The following is a 19,377-nucleotide window of genomic DNA, read 5'->3' as shown; positions in this document are numbered from 1 at the left end:
ACTGTCCGTTGTAGTCTGCTCCTGTCCTTTTTGGTGGCAGATCCAAACCAGACAGTGATGGACGTGCAGAGGACAGACTGGATGATGGCTGTGTAGAAATGGATCAGCCGCTCCTTAGGCAGGTTGAGCTTCCTGAGTTGGCACTGGAACATCCTTTGCTGGGCATTGTTGATGATGGTGTCAGTGTTGGGCTCCCACTTTATATATTATATTTATATATTATAGTGTGTGCTGCTTTGTTCAGCACAGGATTATTGTGGCGAAGTTGGATGGTCTGTAGGAGATAACTTTAAAAATATTAAATCCTTGAAGGAAATGTTTGATATTTTTGGAAATACACTTATTAATTTTCATGCTGAGAGCAAGATGAGAAGATTTATACCACTCCCATGTCTGTACAGTAAGTACGGGGGTGGTGATGGCGCATAGATAAGATGCTTGCCTTTGGTGTGGGAGACCTGGGTTTGATTCCCACTGTGAAACATCCACCATTGTGTCCCTGAGCCAGACACTTAACCCCTAGTTGCTCCAGAGGCATGGGACCTCTGAGATGCACAGCAATTGTAAGTCGCTTTGGATAAAAGTGTCAGCTAAATAAATAAATGTAATAAAGCTACAGTACCCGGTAGCAAATAAGTGTAGTTTAGCATAAAAACTGTAGGGGAAGCAGCATGTAATCCACATAAGACCACTGGCTTTTACATTTCGGGTTTGTTTGTGGATTAAACACATGAAATAATATATGCTTATTAGAAAGAATTAGAGGTGAATTTTTTAACTTTGGACAGAATGAGGTTAGATAGTTTGCCCTGCTCTTAGTATTTATGCCAAGCTAATCTCCTACTGTCTCATATTTAGTGTACAGACATCTCTTGGCAAGACAGTGAATAAGCATATTGCCCAAAATGTCCTACTATTCTTTGTTACAATGGATGTAGCTATTTGAGAGGTGTTAAAACCAACCATCTGTTCAGGTGAAATTTCTTTTTTCCAAGCTACAGTGTCACTTGAACAGCGTTTCTGTAACAAACCCAACAAGTCAAAAAATGACATTAACATTAAGAGCACTGTGGTTTGCCTCCAGCATTCTTTTTTTGTTTGTTTGGTCTATAATAAATGATTTTATTGTTATTGGTATGATTAATGAATTTATTACCATATAGTTATGTTCAGAAACACCCCATCTTCATTTATCTTCAATCATTAATCACAGCACAATTACATTAGCCTTCAGCCATTAACTGCACTCACAAATTTCAGTACAGCTTGGGGTCAAAGTTCAACAAATTTGAACTCAAACTGACTCTGTTTGGCTCTTTGCGGCACATCACATACCAAGTGCAGGACAGTTGCAAGGACATACACCACATGCTCTATAATGTGTGTTGTAAAGAAATATAGAACATGCATTATCCACACTTTACAAATACTTTGCATATTCTAATATTAATTCAAAGTGAAAATATACAACAAGTGTACATGTAATATCAGAAGACACTGATGAACATCCTGTATAACTTGAGCCACTTTGTATCTTATATGCAAAGTGTAAATACCATAGACTGTAGGTAAATACATAGGTCTGGACTGGTGGTGTATCTTTGAAAGTACATACTATCCTCCCCCTCGACCACAACCTTGGAAGTGTTTTTACCACCCATGTTGCAGAGTAAAGAGATCATCGTCAATTTGGAGGAGATCCTATATCACCCCTTCTTTTTGATACACTGTAATGTGGTGCTAATGTCTCCATCTTGTTCCTCCCGTCCTCTGAGAGAAACTGGGGAGATCGATATGGCTGCCTGCCCTCCCCTTGTCTCAGATAGATGGACTCTTGGGTTTGGTCTAGAGTTACAGATAAGGGCTCAGACAGACCCCACCACCAGCCACACCTGCCCGAGCACTCAGCTCTGTGTGCCCTTGCGTGCCAAAATATAGATGTGTGTGAGAGCGGAGAAGGATTTTCTCCGCTTGTAAATGGGTCTCTTGAATAATTTAACCGTCATAAATAGAGTTTGACACATGTTCAATAGGGTTAGGGAGCCACCTCTTGCATAAGATATTAGAATTATGAAGAGGGGAGAGGAAAAAAAATCCTTTACAGTCACTGGTAACTTATCATGTGGCAGATGGAAAATGGCTTTCAGATTTTCAAGTTGTCGATGACGGATGATGTCATTGTGGTGTAATGCAGCCTGGACAATTTCAAGAAAACCACATTCGATTGGGTGTCAAGGCATACAGGGCTACTTGCAATCTTGCAGACATGAACCCTGATTAAGCAAAATTTTATAATTGGTTTATAAACCAAAATAGAGCTTATTGTTTTTGTGAGGTAAATGTTGCCTTGTCTTCTCACAGATTAAGACTTATGAGCCTTGTCAAATGGCTGTCAGAGTCAGGATCTAACTTAATTTAAGACCTTAAAGCCTGTAAATCCTAAGGCTTCCTGTAGAGAGCTGCATTAAGGAATTAATGTCATGACATGCGGAAATATAGCAGGAGGTATGCATAACCATGCAGTTGTAAGTGCATGTATGTTTTCTGTACTAACTGGATCAACTGTCTGTCTACTGCAGCCTAAACTTAGTTTTTTATCTCAATTTAACATTAAACAACATAGGCGACTGCTCCTTTTTTGTATTTATACATCAGTTGATGGCTAGAAGCAAAACAACAGATTACCAGATATGCTAAAGGGAACAACTTTGCCTCTCTGAAGAAATGTCAGTTGGAAACATTTACAACAGCATTTACTTTTCTTTGCCTAGGCTTCCCTTTTTCAACATTCTCGCAATGTACGTTGCATAAAATAGTATCTTTCCTCCAATGGCTGAGCAGCAGAGGCTGCAGAAATCTGACAATTATTTCCCTCTCTCACAGCTACATTTGATGTCAGGCTCCTGAGTTAAAACCCCTGTATGGTAAACATAAAGTCTTAAACCACTTTTCAAAAGCAATGTATAAATTAAAGTAAAAAAGTAAAACTGACAACATAACACAGCCAATTTGAAGATTTTGTGGCATAAATACAGTATATATATTAGAGTTTTTCAGATTTCAGAATGCTAAAACTTTTCTCCCTGAATTTGATATAAAGATATTTTTGAACCTCATTCTCTTTTCATCAGTTTCCATGTACTGCTGGTATTATTTCTGAGTTACATATTTGCTGCTCACAGGCTTCTTCTGAAATCACATATGTTGTTCTGTTAAACAGCACTCACTGCTTGCATTTAATAAATAATGCAGTTTCCTTTTCAAGGTGTCTCAGTAGTTTTAAATGTTTAGCACTTTCCTGCATATTTATACAGTATGTGTACAGGGGTAAGTGAAGTAATAGTGTTCACTCAACCCTTTAAAAAGGCATTTAATCTCTCACCCTGTAGCTGCTCACTAGTTAATAACCAGCTAATGCTGGCTTAGCATTAGCTGGGTGCGCTATTATGCTAGTTGTAGTAAGCTATAACAGAATCGTATTTGTCTTGGTAGACTGAACAGTGCCAAATTATTTTTCAGAGTGTTTAATTTATTTTAGAGTGTCATACAATGTATTGGACAAATACATGTTTTTTTTTGATTATGACATTTACATTTATTCATTTAGCTGACACTTTTGTCCAAACTGACTTAAAATTGCTATAAATGTCTGAGCCAACACGAAATGAAAAGCTGATGGTCCAACAAAGATATGACAAATACGGCAATCCATCTAATAGTTGTTGAGGCATTTCAGACTGGACCAAAGATTTAGAACAACAGACAGACACCACTAGAGCCATGAATGTCTACCCCATCAAATAAAACATTTCAGTGGATAATCAACAGTTCATAGCATACTGTCATTTTCAACATGCTTCCATCTCCCTCGTTGTATGTACAGGTCAAAGTCATACTGAGGGTGAGCCCAACGCTGTCAGAGGGCCAAAGCCAACCACCTGTTCTCCGGATTGACCCGTCGAAGAAAAGAGTCACCATAATGGAACCGGTCAGCAAAAGCCAACCATACTCTACGATGACACTGGGCAGGGATGGCAAAAATCTTCTGAAGACCTTCAACTTTGAAGCTGCCTATCCTCAAGAGTCAAGCCAGGTTTGGTTCTTCATCCTGATGAACTTCTGAACATATTTCAAATATGGTTTTAAATGTTTCCATATGTGCTTGCTTTATACTGACCTATCTAGAGGGATTTGTTTTATACTTACAGATGCTTTGATAGTGTCACATTAGTCTGGCGCATTCTCTGTTTTCTCAAGTATTCAATGCATATTTTCCCCTCTGTACACTACTACACACCACGGTTGGTTTGCTCTCTCTGTCTGATGAGCTGGAAACTGATAGGGCTTGGATAGCCACCACAATTACACAGTCCCTCAAATATATTCAACTGTCTCCACTCTCTGCTTACAGTATCTGAGCCCAAGGGAATCTAACAGAATTAGTATGCATCCCTCCTCTGCTTCAGTGCTTTTCGTTTTATTGTACTTTTTCTGCGCAGAGTTGAATCATAAGATGCTCGCTCTCCTTTGTTTTCTCTGACCAGGCCGAGGTGTGTGCAGGCGTCTTGGCTGATGTCATCCGCTGCGTGCTCAGCGGCAGCGATGGATGTGTTCTGGGTTTGGGATGTGCTGATGTGGGTGAGTAATCGGTCGCTGTGAAAGGCCACGGGTTAAAATCTTAAGATGAGAGTCGGACGCTTTTATCTGTGCTCAGAGGCCACCCACCCCCCTCCTGCTTCTCTGTCCCATCCCTGCTATCATTCAGTCTTGCTCTATCACTTAAACTCCCTGACTCCATTTTCTCTCTCTGTCCTCTTATCAATCTTGATACACATTTCCAGCCTCCTTGTTCTTTTGCGTTCTCCCCTGCTCCATTTGTCTTTCTCTGTTTTCCTTTTTTCCCACAGTATTGCCAGAAAAGTGTTGCGATTGCAACTCTCTGTCATTCCTCTTTCACCTATGACTTTGTAAATAAAAGCCTCTTCATCAATTATACAACAGGTATACTTTTTTAAAAGCTTCCCTTTGCCTGATAGGCATGTCAGCATACTACACAAAAAAGACACAAATATTTCATTTTATTTTGCTGAAGCGCTGAGCTCAGAGGGGGCTGTAAACAAAATGGACTGTAATACGTTGCTATTAGAGAGATGGAACCCTGCACTTAGCGTCGGTGAGGGGGTTTAATAGATTTGCGGCACAGACACACACACACACACACAGGCACACACACAGGGTAAGGACAGGGTCTCCTTGGAGCTGCTTTTTCACATGACGCCACTCTCCGTAAATCTGATTGAATTAGTTGGCCGATACAAACTACATGTGGCCCACAGCCAGGGGATATCAATCTTCTCCACAGAATACTATTCTCTCTGAATAACGGCAGGCAGCTTGGCCTTTAATTGGAGTAAACCAATTCTCTTCTCCTCATTCAATTAGAGTTTGGATAAGACAAGAACAGGTAAAACAGGACCATAACTCATAACTAATGTGGGGCAAAAGTACACTTGGAGATACAGTATGGCACCAGTCCATAAGAAAATCTGAATGTTTTTGTGGGTATGTTTCTGTAAAACTGCTCTGTGTTTTTTGGTCAGTTTTGTGAGTTTATATATTGTGTCTTTTGATGTCTGTAAGCTAGTGCATTAGCTTGGACCATATGCCCATGTGTTTAAAGGCTAACATGTGCATATATATGTACTACATGTTTTTGTGTCTATATAGCATGCATACATCTGTGTGCTCTGTTAACTACCTCAGGCTCCTGGTCCAGCATGGTGGGGAGTAGTGAGGGCATCCAGAAGCTCGGGCTTATTCCCTGTGCCATCTCCTGGCTGTACAGTGCCATCGAGCGGCGGAGGGAGAAGACCTGGACTGATTTGACTGTATCAGTATCTGCTATTGAGCTCTGCTGCGGAGAGGATGACACGCTGAGGGATCTGCTGGGGGAGGTCATCCCCTCAGTAGGCGGTATCCAGGACAGCCCAAAAGCCCATATTAGACTCCAAGAGGACCCTATCTACGGGATGCAGGTAGAAGGAAAAGTGTTTTTATTAGGAAAAAGGGGTCTTGATAAATAAACTTGTTAAATAAAAGTCCGGTGCTCTGTCTAAACACTAGGATACAATGGTCCAAAATCAGCCATAAAACCAAATAAAAATGTAAAACATGTGAGTTATTGGTATGATTATGTACAGTCTAATCAATCCTATTCAAATACAAAACCAAATCTGGAAAGTAACAATTCCTTGGCTCCGCTTCACTGGCAATGCATCAAAGACTTAATTTGAATATATACTAATAAGCATTATTTTACAGTTGCTTTAACAGCTGAGAACCAGAAAATTGTTTTTTCATTGCCCACAAACCAATTGTTTCATTTATTTTCAGTAGGAGGTCTTAGTGATATTATAGATAATGTTTGAGATTTCTTGTTTGGGATACCTCCAAGCCAGATTTTAGGTTTGCCCACTAGATATGGTTAGATTAATGATGAGTCAGTGTGGATAATGGTCTACACTGTACGTGACAAGACAATACTGTGAGTGAAACCTATTAGTTTGCATAAATGATTACATCTAACTGCATCATGATTGTGCAGCTGTCTCATCCCTCGTTTTTTGTCAATTGCCAGCCACTATCTCACAGTGTATTTCTCTCTATTTCTTCATTGAATACTAAAATGAAACTTACTGTATGAATGGAGCAGTCAATTTACCATAAACACTAGAAATCTCTAAGAAAGTACAAATGTCTGCTTACAATAAGAGGGCCTCCAGATCCTCATTAAAACATACAGTGACAGACAATAGTGCCGGATTGACAGAAAAAACGGCAAGTCATACGGCAGATGTTTTTTTATTGAAGTACTTTATGAGAAGATTCTTTCCACATGAGATTTTATGACTATCTTCTCCCCTCCATCCAGCTACGTAACCACAACCGGGTAAAGGCTCCCACTGCTGAGCGGGCTGCTGCCCTCCTGGACGCGGCCATTGCAGCGCGTCGGCACAGTGACTTCGTTACGTACCTGTCCCACAGCTCTATAATGTTCTTCACTCTCCATGTCCAGCCCCCTCGCACAGAAAGCAGCACCATTGGGAAAGGTTGTTATGAATTCAAATCCTAGGGTGGCTTGTCTGTAGTGAATTATGTTTTTCCCCATGAATTTTTTTTCCACAATTAACCCTAAATTCACTGCTGATTTAATGCAGTTTGATATACATTATATATGTATATTATAATTCACGAGTTCTTTATTTGTACATTTGAAAACATGAAAAGCTTTTTGCATTTACAATCGGCTCTTGTGATTTCCATCCTTAGGTCCACGTGGCCCCACTAAGTTGACCATGATTGATGTGTGTAGTGGTATGAGGGGTATGAGCAAAAATAAACCTCCATATTCAGAACTGGGTCCTGTTGTCTTGTCTCTTCTAAGTGGACATAAAACCACCCACAACAAGTAAGAATGTTACTCCAAAATATTATTAGTGTAAACATTTTGGCATACTTTGTTGTGGAGTCTTTTGCATCTTACTGGTGGTCTTGTAACTTGGTTTCCATAGATGGTCAGATTTTTGCATATAAACCCATTTTATACTTGCTGAAAAGCTAAGGGAATACAATAACAGCTACATGAACATTTGACTGCTTGGAGATTAAATTGAATGATGCATCCTTTGAGTTAATGTCTGACATTTGCACTGTCTCTGCATAGGGTTAGTAAGTTGACTATGCTCCTTCGAGAGTCCTTGGGCCATGTAAATTGCCATACCACAGTGATCGCTCAGGTTGCTGATTCACTGGCACACCTTCAAGAGACCTTTTCCACTATTCAGCTGGCTGCTCACATCCGCAGGACACAGAAGAGGACGAAGGTACCGTACATGCCCTGTAATGTCTTTCTACCAATTTACCACCTTTTATTAGCATCACAATGTTGGTGCCCTCTTTGTAAAGGAAGTGAGAGTTGGTTTGTTTTTAAACTTACTCGAGCCTTACCACTTGATTGTTTACCCCCAATGATTTTTTCATTGATTTATGTTTTGGATAGTCCAGTACTAGAACTAACTCCACAATTTATCCTTATTCGACAGCAATCCACCTCATGTTCTCCTTGCGGGAGGAGTTTGACTAAAGATTATGGGCCTCAGTCTTTGTCCCTGCGGGCATTCCACTCCACCGATGAGATTGATGTTGACACCCCTCGCTTCTGTTTGCGTGGTGAACTGGATGAGCGCTCCAGCAGTGACCAGTCCTGTGACACAGTCATCCAGCTTGACTCACATGGCTTGGTCAAGTCCAAAGCAACCTCAATACTGGCTCAACCTGAATTTGTGCCCATCATACCCTCTTTGCATCCGAACAAGGCTGACATGGAGGACCCCGAGTTTACCGCTCTGCTCCAAGAGCTTCTGAGAATTCCTCAGCTGCAGGGAGAGAAGAAGAACGAGGAAGCTGTTCAAGGGAATACTGAAGTACCGAAAGCAGACACGAAGGGGCCAGAGAGGGACTGTCTTAAATGTGACACATTTGCTGAACTTCAAGAGCGTTTGGGCTGTATTGATGGAAGTGAGACATCAACGGATGTGCTCAAGCCAAAAGGGCCTTCTGTTAACAATGCCACACCCAAATCACAACCACAGAAAGGAATTGGGAAACAGACAGACACAGATTCATCAGAAACACCACAGATGCTGTTGAATCAGGGGTTAGGCTGCAGTCAGACCTCTGTCGGAGAAAAACAAACAGATGGTGCCTTCCCTGGAGACAGTTTTCAGAGAGAGGATTCAGGTCTGTATGACTGTGAGGAGTGTAGCGCAACCAGTTCCAGCGAGGAACTGCTGAATCAAACTCTCAGTCTTAACATGACCCGTCACTCTGAGCTGCCCAAAAATGGAACTCTTAAGTCAGATGGTCAGGACTTTGATGTGAATGCTCAGGGCTTGCCCGAAACCAATTCCCTTGCACTTCAGCGTAAAGGGCAACAGGAGAGTCCTGAGGCTGCTGATTGGTTCAAACAAGGCAAAAGGACTTCACCAGTTGGCAAGAGCTCCCCCATATCTCCTTCGGCCTCCTGCTCCTCTTCACACTCCACAGCTACCAGTGTTATACTTGGAGATGCCTTACCTAATCGCCCCACCGAGGACATTAAGGAAATGAAAGCCACTATCACAGTAACTGTTCAACAGCCACTGGACCTAAAAGGTCATGATGAACTCGTCTTCTCTATGGTGGAGGAGGTGACCATCAGTGGTGCATTAAACAGAGGGAGAACAGGTGGAAACATTATTTGTATTGGAGACACTGCCCAATCACAAGCACGTGTTCAAGGCTTTGCCAGCTCTCATCCAATCAGGATAATCAGCAATGTCAGTGAAGAACCTGTAGCTGCAGGCTCCTCTAACACAAACCAAAGCTCTGTAGTTCAATCCATAGCTACAGAGGCTACCACTGAAAAACTCCAGTATCAATTCAGAAGGGAAAAGAGGTTCTTACCTTCATTTATAAATCCCATGCTGATAAATACAGATATGGCTTGTGAGTTGGAAGGTGCAAAAGAAAAAGAAAATCCTCCTGATACTTTTACAGGAGTCACATCACAGGCTGAGCTCAGAGTAACTAATGTTAAATGTCCTGAAGATAGAAATGCTCTTGAGAAGAGAAATGGGACTTTTGCTTCTGAAACACATGCCAAAAGGTCTGACAAAGTATGTGACTCAATTTTTAGCCAAATTTCTTATGACCCAATGATTTTAGAAGATTCAGCTTTCTGTGATGAAGCTGCAGAAAACAAAAGGTGTGGTAAGAGACCGAGAAATACAGACAACAGCCACCCTAGAGACAGGGAGCATGTTTATTCCACTAACACTCCAAGGGGTTCAGAGGGTGGAGAAATCGGTTCCAGACGTGTTGGGAATGCCCCCAAGAGAATTGGTGTTTCACCTGGTTGCCAAGAAACCGCCCCTGCTTTCTTTAAAACAGGTAGTTTGCCTAGAGCCTGGCAAAATGCCAACTACCAGGACAGCTACAATTGTGGTCACATGGCTGAAGACCACAGAGACCCAAGGGGGGTGACATCATCTACCCCTTGTAGCCCAAGGGTAACTCTTGAGAGGAGGCAGGGCAGACAGCACTCCCCAACAAACCACAGCCCCCATGTCTCCTCTCCTCAGAAATATGGAACAGAGTACAAACACCATGCTAGTAGTACTCCCAGAAAAGGAACTGAATCTTTGTTTGAGACCTCAAGTCTAAGAATGAAACACGATCATATGAATGGGAGACTGAAGTCACCCATTGAGGACAGTAGCAGGCTTTTCAGTGCCAAACTGGAGCAGCTGGCTACCAGGACCAATTCCCTCGGGAGATCCCCAAGGGACTTCCCAGCTCTGGATAGAGGCAGTAGTAACACCTCCATGAGCTCTAAGGGGAACTCCAAGGGAAGTTTTGAAGGGACTTGTAAGGGAGGTTATAAAGGAAATAACGAGGGAGATTGTACCTTACCAAGGGCTAGCAGGAGCCCGAGGAAGAATCCTCGGGCTGACCAGAGTCATCACTTCTTTCCTTCTCAAAGCCCTGTAACTCAATCTGCTAGACATATCCATTCCAAGCTCTCTGCTGTGGGGAAACTTAAGATGGCTAGCCCCAAAGTCCGTCGACTGTCTGCCCCCAGTATCAAGAACCTCAGTCTCCCTCACAAAAGCCTCCGGCAGTCCATCAACCGCAGCGCTAGTCTTTCCCCAGATGGTAAAACTGTTAGCTTTGAGCGAACATCCTCATTCCTCTCCTCGTCCCCTCCACGGTCTTTTCACTCCATCAGTCGCACTCCGAGTCAGAGCTCCACATGCTCATCCACAAAATCTGCAATCCAGGGTTTTGTCAATGGCCGGATCTCAGACCTCCTTAAGGAAAGGGCCTCTAGCCCCACTTCTGGAGGACTGGACCAAATGACAACACTTCCCTCACCGTACAGCTGTGTGACTGCTCCCCGCATGCCTGATCACCAGAGTGGGCACGCAAGTGACACCACCAGTGTGTTGAGTGGAGATCTGCCACCAGCTATGGGGAAGACATCCCTGCATTTCTCTAACAGGAACAGCATGGTGAGCAGTGGATATGACAGCATGGTGAGGGACAGTGAAGCCACAGGCAGCAGCACCTCAAACAGAGATTCTGTCAGCGACAGGAGCGGCTCTCTCCTCAGTGTGGCTTGCAGCAGCCGATCATCTCGGAGGAGAGGTAACACAGGTAAAATACCTGGAATAACTGGCTTTTTATGAACTAAACTGGATGACTTTCTCTTCTGGAAAGATCAGAACCTAATCCAAGTGCTCAGTGTGTTATTGGTGTTAGGTGTTAGTGTTGCAAGTGTAGTCTCAAAAAAGTCTAAAGTTAGCATGCACGTTGAGCTTAATCATAACCTGCAATGACCATTTCAGATTCATTCATATATTTTCCTTCTCTCAAAGCAACCACTCATTTCTGTTAATTTTAGTACAGTATGATTATCACCTGGCAGATATTTTAAAGAGATCATATTATGCTCATTTTCAGGTTCAAAATCTAATTTAGAGGTTGTACCAGAACAGGTTTACATGGTTTCATTATTTTCATTTTTTCATACTGCACAGATCTACAGCTACTCTTTTCACCCAATGTGTTGAAGGCTTTATTTTAGCAATGGAGTGGTACATCTTACCGCTACAAGACTTTGGTAGGAGTTGTACATGCGCAGTTCCTAGGTAAGGACTACTAGCCAATCAGAAGCAGAGTAGGGCGGGTCCCCTTAGCAGCTTAGCAACATGGACTGGAGCAAGAGTTTCAGAGTGGTGAGTTATTAATTTGTAACAAATGTATCTTTTATTCATAAAGTTTTAACTGAGCTCTGTCTCTACATCACAGGAACAACTTTATGTCCATTAACTGCCGGGATGGTAGCTATTGTTTGGAAGGGAGAAGGGAAGTGTGTGCTACAGCTCAGTGTTTTCCCACCGGTGTTTTTGAGGGCGTGTCTGACTAGCTGCTAGGCGAGCATTATGACCCGTGTTTTGCTGTTACTTCACAAGAAAGCGGAAGAAAAGACTGGACTATAATCGAGCTTTTTTCAGCCAGTTCAGATCAGAGTTTTCTGTGGGAAATTGGAAATCTCTTTGGGGTGGACCTTGGGCTTTTTCACTTTGCAAACCTATTACATGCACAAAAAAGAAATAAAGTCAATAAAGGAGAGGGAAAAAGCCAGAAAGCATAATATGACCTCTTTAATGTATGCCATGTTTTCTTTTACTTTTGTCAATTTTATTGTTGTTGCATTGGAATGTCCCAATGGTGTCCTGGCAAATTCACACCAATCCAATTAAATAAATTAAATGCAATAGTAAAATTGTCAAGTGCTGAATCATATTTCATTTTAAAAACTGTCTTGTGAATCCTTTGAAAGAAAGAAAAGTAAATACATTTTTAAGGTGAGGTTTACATCTGAGAAATTTTGAATACATCTGCTATATCATTTCTTCTGCTCTAGAACAATTTCCAAACCATAAACAACAATTTAAATTTTTATGAATGATAGTTCCACCATCATATTTTTTGGTTTGCAATATGACCATATAAAATATTAATGTGACATTAATTGAAGATGGCACCCATCTGTAGAATGGAGTCGGACCTAGTTTCCTTACTGACATTAAAAGCCTAATTGTGTAGGAGGTCACATCATTAATATATGAACCCAGGGAAGACACTTTCTAAAGGCAGCACAAATGCAGAAAATGAAAAGTGTTTGGCCGATACAGCAAATTATAAAGATGGGCATTTGCATACTAACAACACTTTATAATGGATATACACTGAGAAAATAGAGTTTTGTTGAAAGTATGGCTAACACAGTAAAAACTGCTAATGGAGTAATTAAAACAGGAGACAAAGCTTTTGCTGGGCATATGAATTTTAAATCCTCAAGAATAATCTACTGGTAATTTGATGATTCAATTCTGTCTGTGCTTAATTTCTCCTTAAGTGTCCCCTTAAGCAAGTAACTCGTCTACATTCTGATGAAAGCAGTATCCATATCATTAGAGTTAAAATATATTCTTAATGTCTTAGGATCCCAGTGACATAAAGCATTTTGTACTCTACTGGCAAACTCCGGCAATCAAGAGAGAGTTACAGAAATTGTGTCTTCTGTCTCGACAATTATGAATAATATGGTAACCCTGGCAAGCTGTGGTTGCCCTCAGGCAAACTGTTCTCTCAGTTCCCCATAAGAGCACATGGGCTGGGCATTAAATGCCACAAGGGGACACACTCCTGAATCTGGAGAAGAGAAAGAAAACAAGTTGAGATACAGCATCTCACTGCACTTTCTGCCTCACCCTGCTGTAGGTACTCACCAGCGTCGTCTTTCTCATGATACACCCCTTTCCCTGAGACGCTCGGCTAGCGGTCTGCGTTCTCGCTGGGTGGATCGGGGAATTCCAGAGGCCTACGAGATCAAGGTCTATGAGATCGACAATGTGCAGAGGATGCAGAAAAGAGCAGGTGCTGGCAAACAGGTGCTGGGTTTATTTTGATTTTTTTAGGAGGTTAAAGGGCATTATGTAAAATATGACCTTTATCAACCTCTATTGGCAACGAGAAGGAATAGTAACATTGGTAGAATGTATGTCCGCCCGACCTCTTTTCTCTAAAGCCTCTAGCCCTGTTCATCATAACACCGTCAACACCGTGTGAAAAAGAGCCCAAGTCATTTTGCAATAAAAGTCTCTCTAGCCGTCTTCTGAGTTGACAGCTGGGTCCATTTTGGATCTCAGTTAGCAAAGTACCCAGATCAATTAAGCTCTGATGCTAACAAATCTCCTCTTAAATATTTTATCTATTCTCAGACTTTTTTATTAGCAAAGTGCAATGTAGAAAACATTTAGGTATCTTATCAAGTTTCTCATTTTCGTCAGTTACTGAAGTGAACACTTACTGTTTCACTGGTGATAAATGATAAACGCCACCGCCTGCAGAACATGTTAGCTTTAGCTAATTAAAAGGCAGTTCAGAAATATTCAGGTCTTTTTTGCGGCAAACAGCACAAGCCTACTGCAGCTTTTCAATACTTTCTATAAACCCGCATAATACAAGTGTTACCAGTTCTGTAAGCCTGTTAGTCAAACAACCTGTAAGCACAGCTCCAGTTTGTCTGGTTCAGTCACTCAGGGAAAATCTGGCTGGGGAAGTGGATGTCTGACACTCACCTGTTTCGCAATACCCTCTTTCACAGTGCTTTTGAGGAAGGCACAAAGACTGCAGTGGCCACAAATAAACACTGTGGTTGTGCTGGGCAGCTACCATGTTTCATGTGTGAATATAGTAGAATCAGCATGAAAAATAGCATGCTCAGTGATTTGACCCTGGGTAAGTAAAGCTTAAATAAAATATTCCAACTTGTAATTAGAGTTGAAATGTGCTTGAAAACAAAATGTGCTGCATGTGGTGACGTCATGTCCCCATGACGAGAGGTCTGGCCTCATGAGACTATTCCCCACCTCCACCAGTCTCAGGACCGGCACTTTGATACAATTTTAATGACCACATGGGGGGAAATTGGGTCAATGCCGCAGCAAAGGACAAAGAAGAACGCTGGAAGTAAAACAAATGCAAGTCATTGTTAGTAAAAGAGAAGGGATGTTTTTATAAAGAAATAGTACATATTGAGGAATAAAATACAAACAACAATAGAAAAGTTAAATAAAATAACAATTGTACTGTAGTAGAGCAGCACTCCATTCTTCATATTTAAAGGATTTCTTGGTTTCCCTTAAAAATATACATGTATTGACCTTCTCTTGACTGTCCCTTAAGCATAATAAGGTTAGTTTAATCAGAGAGGAGCTCTATTTAGTAGCCTACAGACCTGTCTTGTCTCACTGCCCAGAGTTGTCATCCCTGCTCGAACATGGTGTTTATGGGTGATTTTAGTAATTTTAATAAGAACAGTAAAGGTTAATGCTTTGGAAATTTTGTTCTGGAGAAAGTTTACCTTACTAATTTAAAATTAAAATACTACATTTTCACTAATGTTGTCTCACATCTTGGGGATGCTTCTGTTTATATTTGGCAGTCTGGGTAAAGTACTAGGTGCTGTGGGGTTTTCATTGGACAGAAATACTAAAGCTAGCTGGCATCACATATGAATGGACAACATTACAAATTATACTACAGGATTTATGTTTTTATTAAAAAAAGCAGTGGAAATGTGTGTGTGTGTGTGTGTGTGTGTGTGTGTGTGTGTGTGTGTGTGTGTGTTCATGTTTTCAGGGGCCTGCATGCTTCAGCGCCAAGCTGAAGTTTTTGGAGCACCGTCAGCAGAGGATGTCAGAGGTCCGAGTCAAATACAACAACCTGAGAAGAGAGCTAGAGCAGGCCAAACACAACCTTATGCTGGAGCCCGCCAAGTGGAACCAAGAGTGTAAGCATGCAAAATAATATTTGTATTTATTATGAAAATAAGTATAAATAAGTAGAGTAAGTCAGTAAAGACCGATTGATTAAAATTTACTGTCACAGAAGCTTAAAGGGTTACTGTGTCATATTTAGGAGGATCACTTGACAAAAATGCAGTATAATATGTTTTCAGTGGTGTATAAAGACCTTACATAATGAACTTTTATGTTTTTATTACCTTAGAATGAGACATTTCTATCTACATACACCGCGGGTCACCCTTACATGGACGTTGCCATGTTACACCGCCATATTTCTACAGTAGCCTAAACGGACAAACTGCTCTACAGAGCATGTTTCGTCACTACATTGAATATGTACAAAGAAGAAGAAGAAGAAGAAGAAGAAGAAGTGACGTTAGTAGTAGTAGTAGTAGTCGACTGGTTTATTAGAAGTAGGAAAAGCAGTGGAATTTGGACAAACGGAGGCCCACATGTATTACAGAGCAAATAATTTGAATATTTTTTCCTTTTCATTCTTTTTTTGCAAAATGAGAAATAAAGCGTACACGGGACATAAAGAACTACACAGAAATTTGATTCATGCAAAATCAGGTATTATATATATACATATTTTGCAAACACGTCATTTGTAGTATGGTTGTAACGGTTAATTTGCTGTCCATGTAGAGTGAACTAGATGTCTCTGTGTGTTGTTTATATGCTCTGATAATGCTAATCCAACACATCTTTAGCTCCATGTTAATTCCACATTCTGACTTCAGAGCACATGAACACACATCGATATCAGAAGAACGACTTCACAACTCAGAAAATGGGACCATGAGCACATGAATGCACCATGAGCTACTGGTTGCAATTCGCAATCCTCACCACTAGATGCCACTAAAGCTTACACATTCAACCTTTAACTCAGGAATAAAACTAACTAATGAATATTACTAATGATTTATTTGATCAGTCAAATAGAATATTGTTTTGTCTATGAAATGATAAAAAACAAAGAAAGCTGAGCACTTTTTCTTGGGGCTCATTTTAACATCTTCAAATAGTTTATTTTGTCCAACCAGTGGTCCAAATCCCAAATAATAAATCAACCAGCAGCACACACAGTGGAGGATATTGAACCAGATAATGGTTGCTTGAAAAATAACCATTAATAGATGATCAAAATAATTGCAGATAATTTTTTTGTTTATCGGTTGATTGATTAATTAATGTATTATGACAGCACATTGAGCAGCATCCTGTTATTACTGGGAGAGTCTTCATAACCATAACTAGTATTATCCTTAGCACTATTTGTAACGTCCTACTATAGCACATTATTTTTTTTACTCAGTACTGTTAGGTAAGAGTTTGTGCCAAAACATGCATACATACAAGTTTTCAAGAAATCTCAGCATCCTGTTAAGTATTTCCTAAAGTCATTGGTATTGATCCGTAACCCTGTCACACCCCACAGATATAGCTAGTTTGGACTATGGGGCAGCAAATACAGCAAACAAAAAATCTAATTCCCCTTTAACCTCATTGTGATATTGTCAACATACAATCCCCTATACAGTCATACATTGGTTAGCACACTTTACCTCACCAGCTGCTTTAGTGTCACGTCTCTGTCTTCCTCCAGTCGACCTGTGGCAGACCTTCGCGGTGGACTCCCTGGAGCATCTGGAGGCTCTTGAAGTAGTGACAGCTCGGCTAGAGGACAGGCTCAACCTCTGCAAGGCCAATGTCATGATGGTCACCTGCTTTGATGCTGCCACCAGGAGACGGCATAAAAAGCGACGTCGAAAAACGCCAGAGCAGAGAGCCTTGAAGGGAATCTGAGTTGAATTATAGTGAGAATTGACACATGGTTAAATGAGGGCAACAGTGGGAGCACCCATCGCTTTTTCTCAGACGCTTATGTTTTATCTAGTACAGCTACCTACCTATCACTGATTTTTTTGGGATGATCAATTCAAAATGTGTACATATGCCACATAGGTTAACTTAATGCACACTCTTTGTTCTCAACTACCACCTCTGGTCCCTTTGAATTAACCAGGTGCTACAGATTGGAGTTTTGTTCAATAACATCTGGCTTCGGAGGGAGGCCAATGGTCAGGGCCAGTGACAGAGCTACAGTTCAACAGGTATCTTTTTCAATATATATCGTATTATTCCCTTTTGTATATAGATTTTGGTGCTGAATACAAAAACTTTATGAAAATAAATGTGTGTAAACTGACATAAAAATGCTTCCAATGATTAAAAGGATGCTGGGTTGAGCCGATTATTTAGCAGGAGTCACAGCAATTTCTCAGTAAGTTGTAAAAACAGCTACTGAACTGTCTGAACAGATGGATGAAGGACTGAAGGACGAGGTTTCAGTTCCTTCAAGTAAATGCCAACAGAAACACCATTGTGAATTTTCTACTCTCTTCATTGGAGGCCGGCCAGTGATCAATAAACCGGCTGCTAAAGCACATTAGTAAATGATTGGTGGCAGAATAAAAAATGTGGATTCTACTCTCAGTGTAATGGAGGAGTAATTACATTAAAGGAATAACGTCATTGTGTCTGAAGAGCCACGTGGTTATGAAGTCAGTGATCCAATAATAGAGGATGGACTGATGCATAGTAATCAATGGACTTAGACGTACAGGGAAGACACACACACTCGATGTCTGTTTTGTGAATCCTATTAATCAGCATGTTGTACACATTACTGTGAATAAATGACCACAGCTCTCAGTGATTTTCTGTGTTTGTAGACATTGCAAACTGTGCATCCTATGATTTAAAAAATTAAAGTCCTTATGCAGTTCCTGCTCATGTTTCCATCCCATTTGTCTGTCTGTATGATAATAATTAGTGTGTGCATTTACTTTGTATGTATGCATGTTTGTGCAAGTGTGTGTCCATAGAGAGACATAGTGGAACTTCTTCTGTTATGTTATGTAATGCTGTATCTCAAGAACAGGGTGACTTTTCATGCGGTCCACAGCAAGTGGAAAGGTAATGAGAGCAAGCAGAGTTGAGCCCTAAAGCAGCCCAATTATAAAGTCAGACTCATTAGAGGAGGGAAAGAAAAAGCAGGCAACACACAGACATACAAATCACGCTTCTGTGCTTGACATTGCCTTTCCTCTCTTTCTGCTCCATTTCCATTTTTTAGCCTCATTTCAAGATACACAAACTTGAACGCATGAGTGAAAACCACAGTCTTGCATTCATGCTCTGTGTCGTCAGATTTATGAGGAATGGGGACAAACACTCCTGCACAATGTCCAAGGGTAATTTAAACCTGAATAACACATGTCAGAGTATTTTAAATGTGGGGGAAAAAACCTGAAATGTAGAAAATGAAGTAATTTTTCCCTATTTGGGGTACACAGCTTCTGGAAACACAAACTGAAGTTGCCTCAGCCAATTCAAACTTCTGAACATCTATTTTGGGATGAAGATGTGGGAACTACAACAATTTGAGTTTATATAAGGAAATTTTTGTCCTATTCATTTGTCAATTTTAAGGGAAATGTAGGAAAACAAGGGCTGTGCAAGTTCTTCCTCTGAGAAGTTTTGAATGCTAGCTAGCAATAGAAACTAAACGCCTTGTGAGAACTGCTTGTTAAAATAAATTTACAATCCATTCATTTTTACTTTTATGGTACCAACCCACATAAATTTTTTTTTACAGTAAACATACATTAACAAGCTGTATTATTAACTGATTTTGTAAAATAGATAATTTATCAATATAGTAGCCTACACTCTTCTAATCCTTTCCAATGTATATCAAATATATAGATGTAATGATATATATGGGAATACATACACTGAACAACGTATAAACGCAACACTTCCCCATTCATTCAAAGATCTAAGACTTTCTCTATGCACACAAAAGATCTATTTCTCTCATTGTTCA

The 19,377-nt window shown here is 40.7% G+C and overlaps 1 protein-coding gene across 1 annotated transcript; it reads left to right on the top strand.

Moving 5' to 3' along the window:
- Nucleotides 1-3,853: 3,853 nt before the first annotated feature.
- On the top strand, nt 3,854-17,595 carry kif26bb (kinesin family member 26Bb). The gene is made up of 11 exons (XM_046061366.1): nt 3,854-4,093; nt 4,545-4,638; nt 5,764-6,035; nt 6,932-7,109; nt 7,330-7,468; nt 7,724-7,883; nt 8,103-11,256; nt 13,390-13,559; nt 15,313-15,463; nt 17,092-17,302; nt 17,512-17,595. The coding sequence occupies exons 1-10, from the start codon at nt 3,854-3,856 to the stop codon at nt 17,289-17,291; spliced, it is 4,758 nt and encodes a 1,585-aa protein (XP_045917322.1). The 3' UTR covers nt 17,292-17,302; nt 17,512-17,595.
- The last annotated feature ends 1,782 nt before the right edge of the window (nt 17,596-19,377 follow it).

This window comes from Micropterus dolomieu, linkage group LG10 (assembly GCF_021292245.1).
Source record: "Micropterus dolomieu isolate WLL.071019.BEF.003 ecotype Adirondacks linkage group LG10, ASM2129224v1, whole genome shotgun sequence".
Lineage (NCBI taxonomy): Eukaryota > Metazoa > Chordata > Actinopteri > Centrarchiformes > Centrarchidae > Micropterus > Micropterus dolomieu.
Note: the sequence above shows the minus strand (reverse complement) of the source record. Positions and strands in the feature narration are given on the sequence as shown.

Excerpts from the sequence above, each read along its gene's own strand:
- kif26bb (XM_046061366.1), top strand. The coding sequence starts at position 3,854 with ATGCTTCCATCTCCCTCGTTGTATGTACAGGTCAAAGTCATACTGAGG. Across the intron at positions 4,094-4,544 it reads ATCCTCAAGAGTCAAGCCAG|GCCGAGGTGTGTGCAGGCGT; the intron begins GTTTGGTTCTTC and ends TTCTCTGACCAG. Across the intron at positions 7,469-7,723 it reads CATAAAACCACCCACAACAA|GGTTAGTAAGTTGACTATGC; the intron begins GTAAGAATGTTA and ends GTCTCTGCATAG.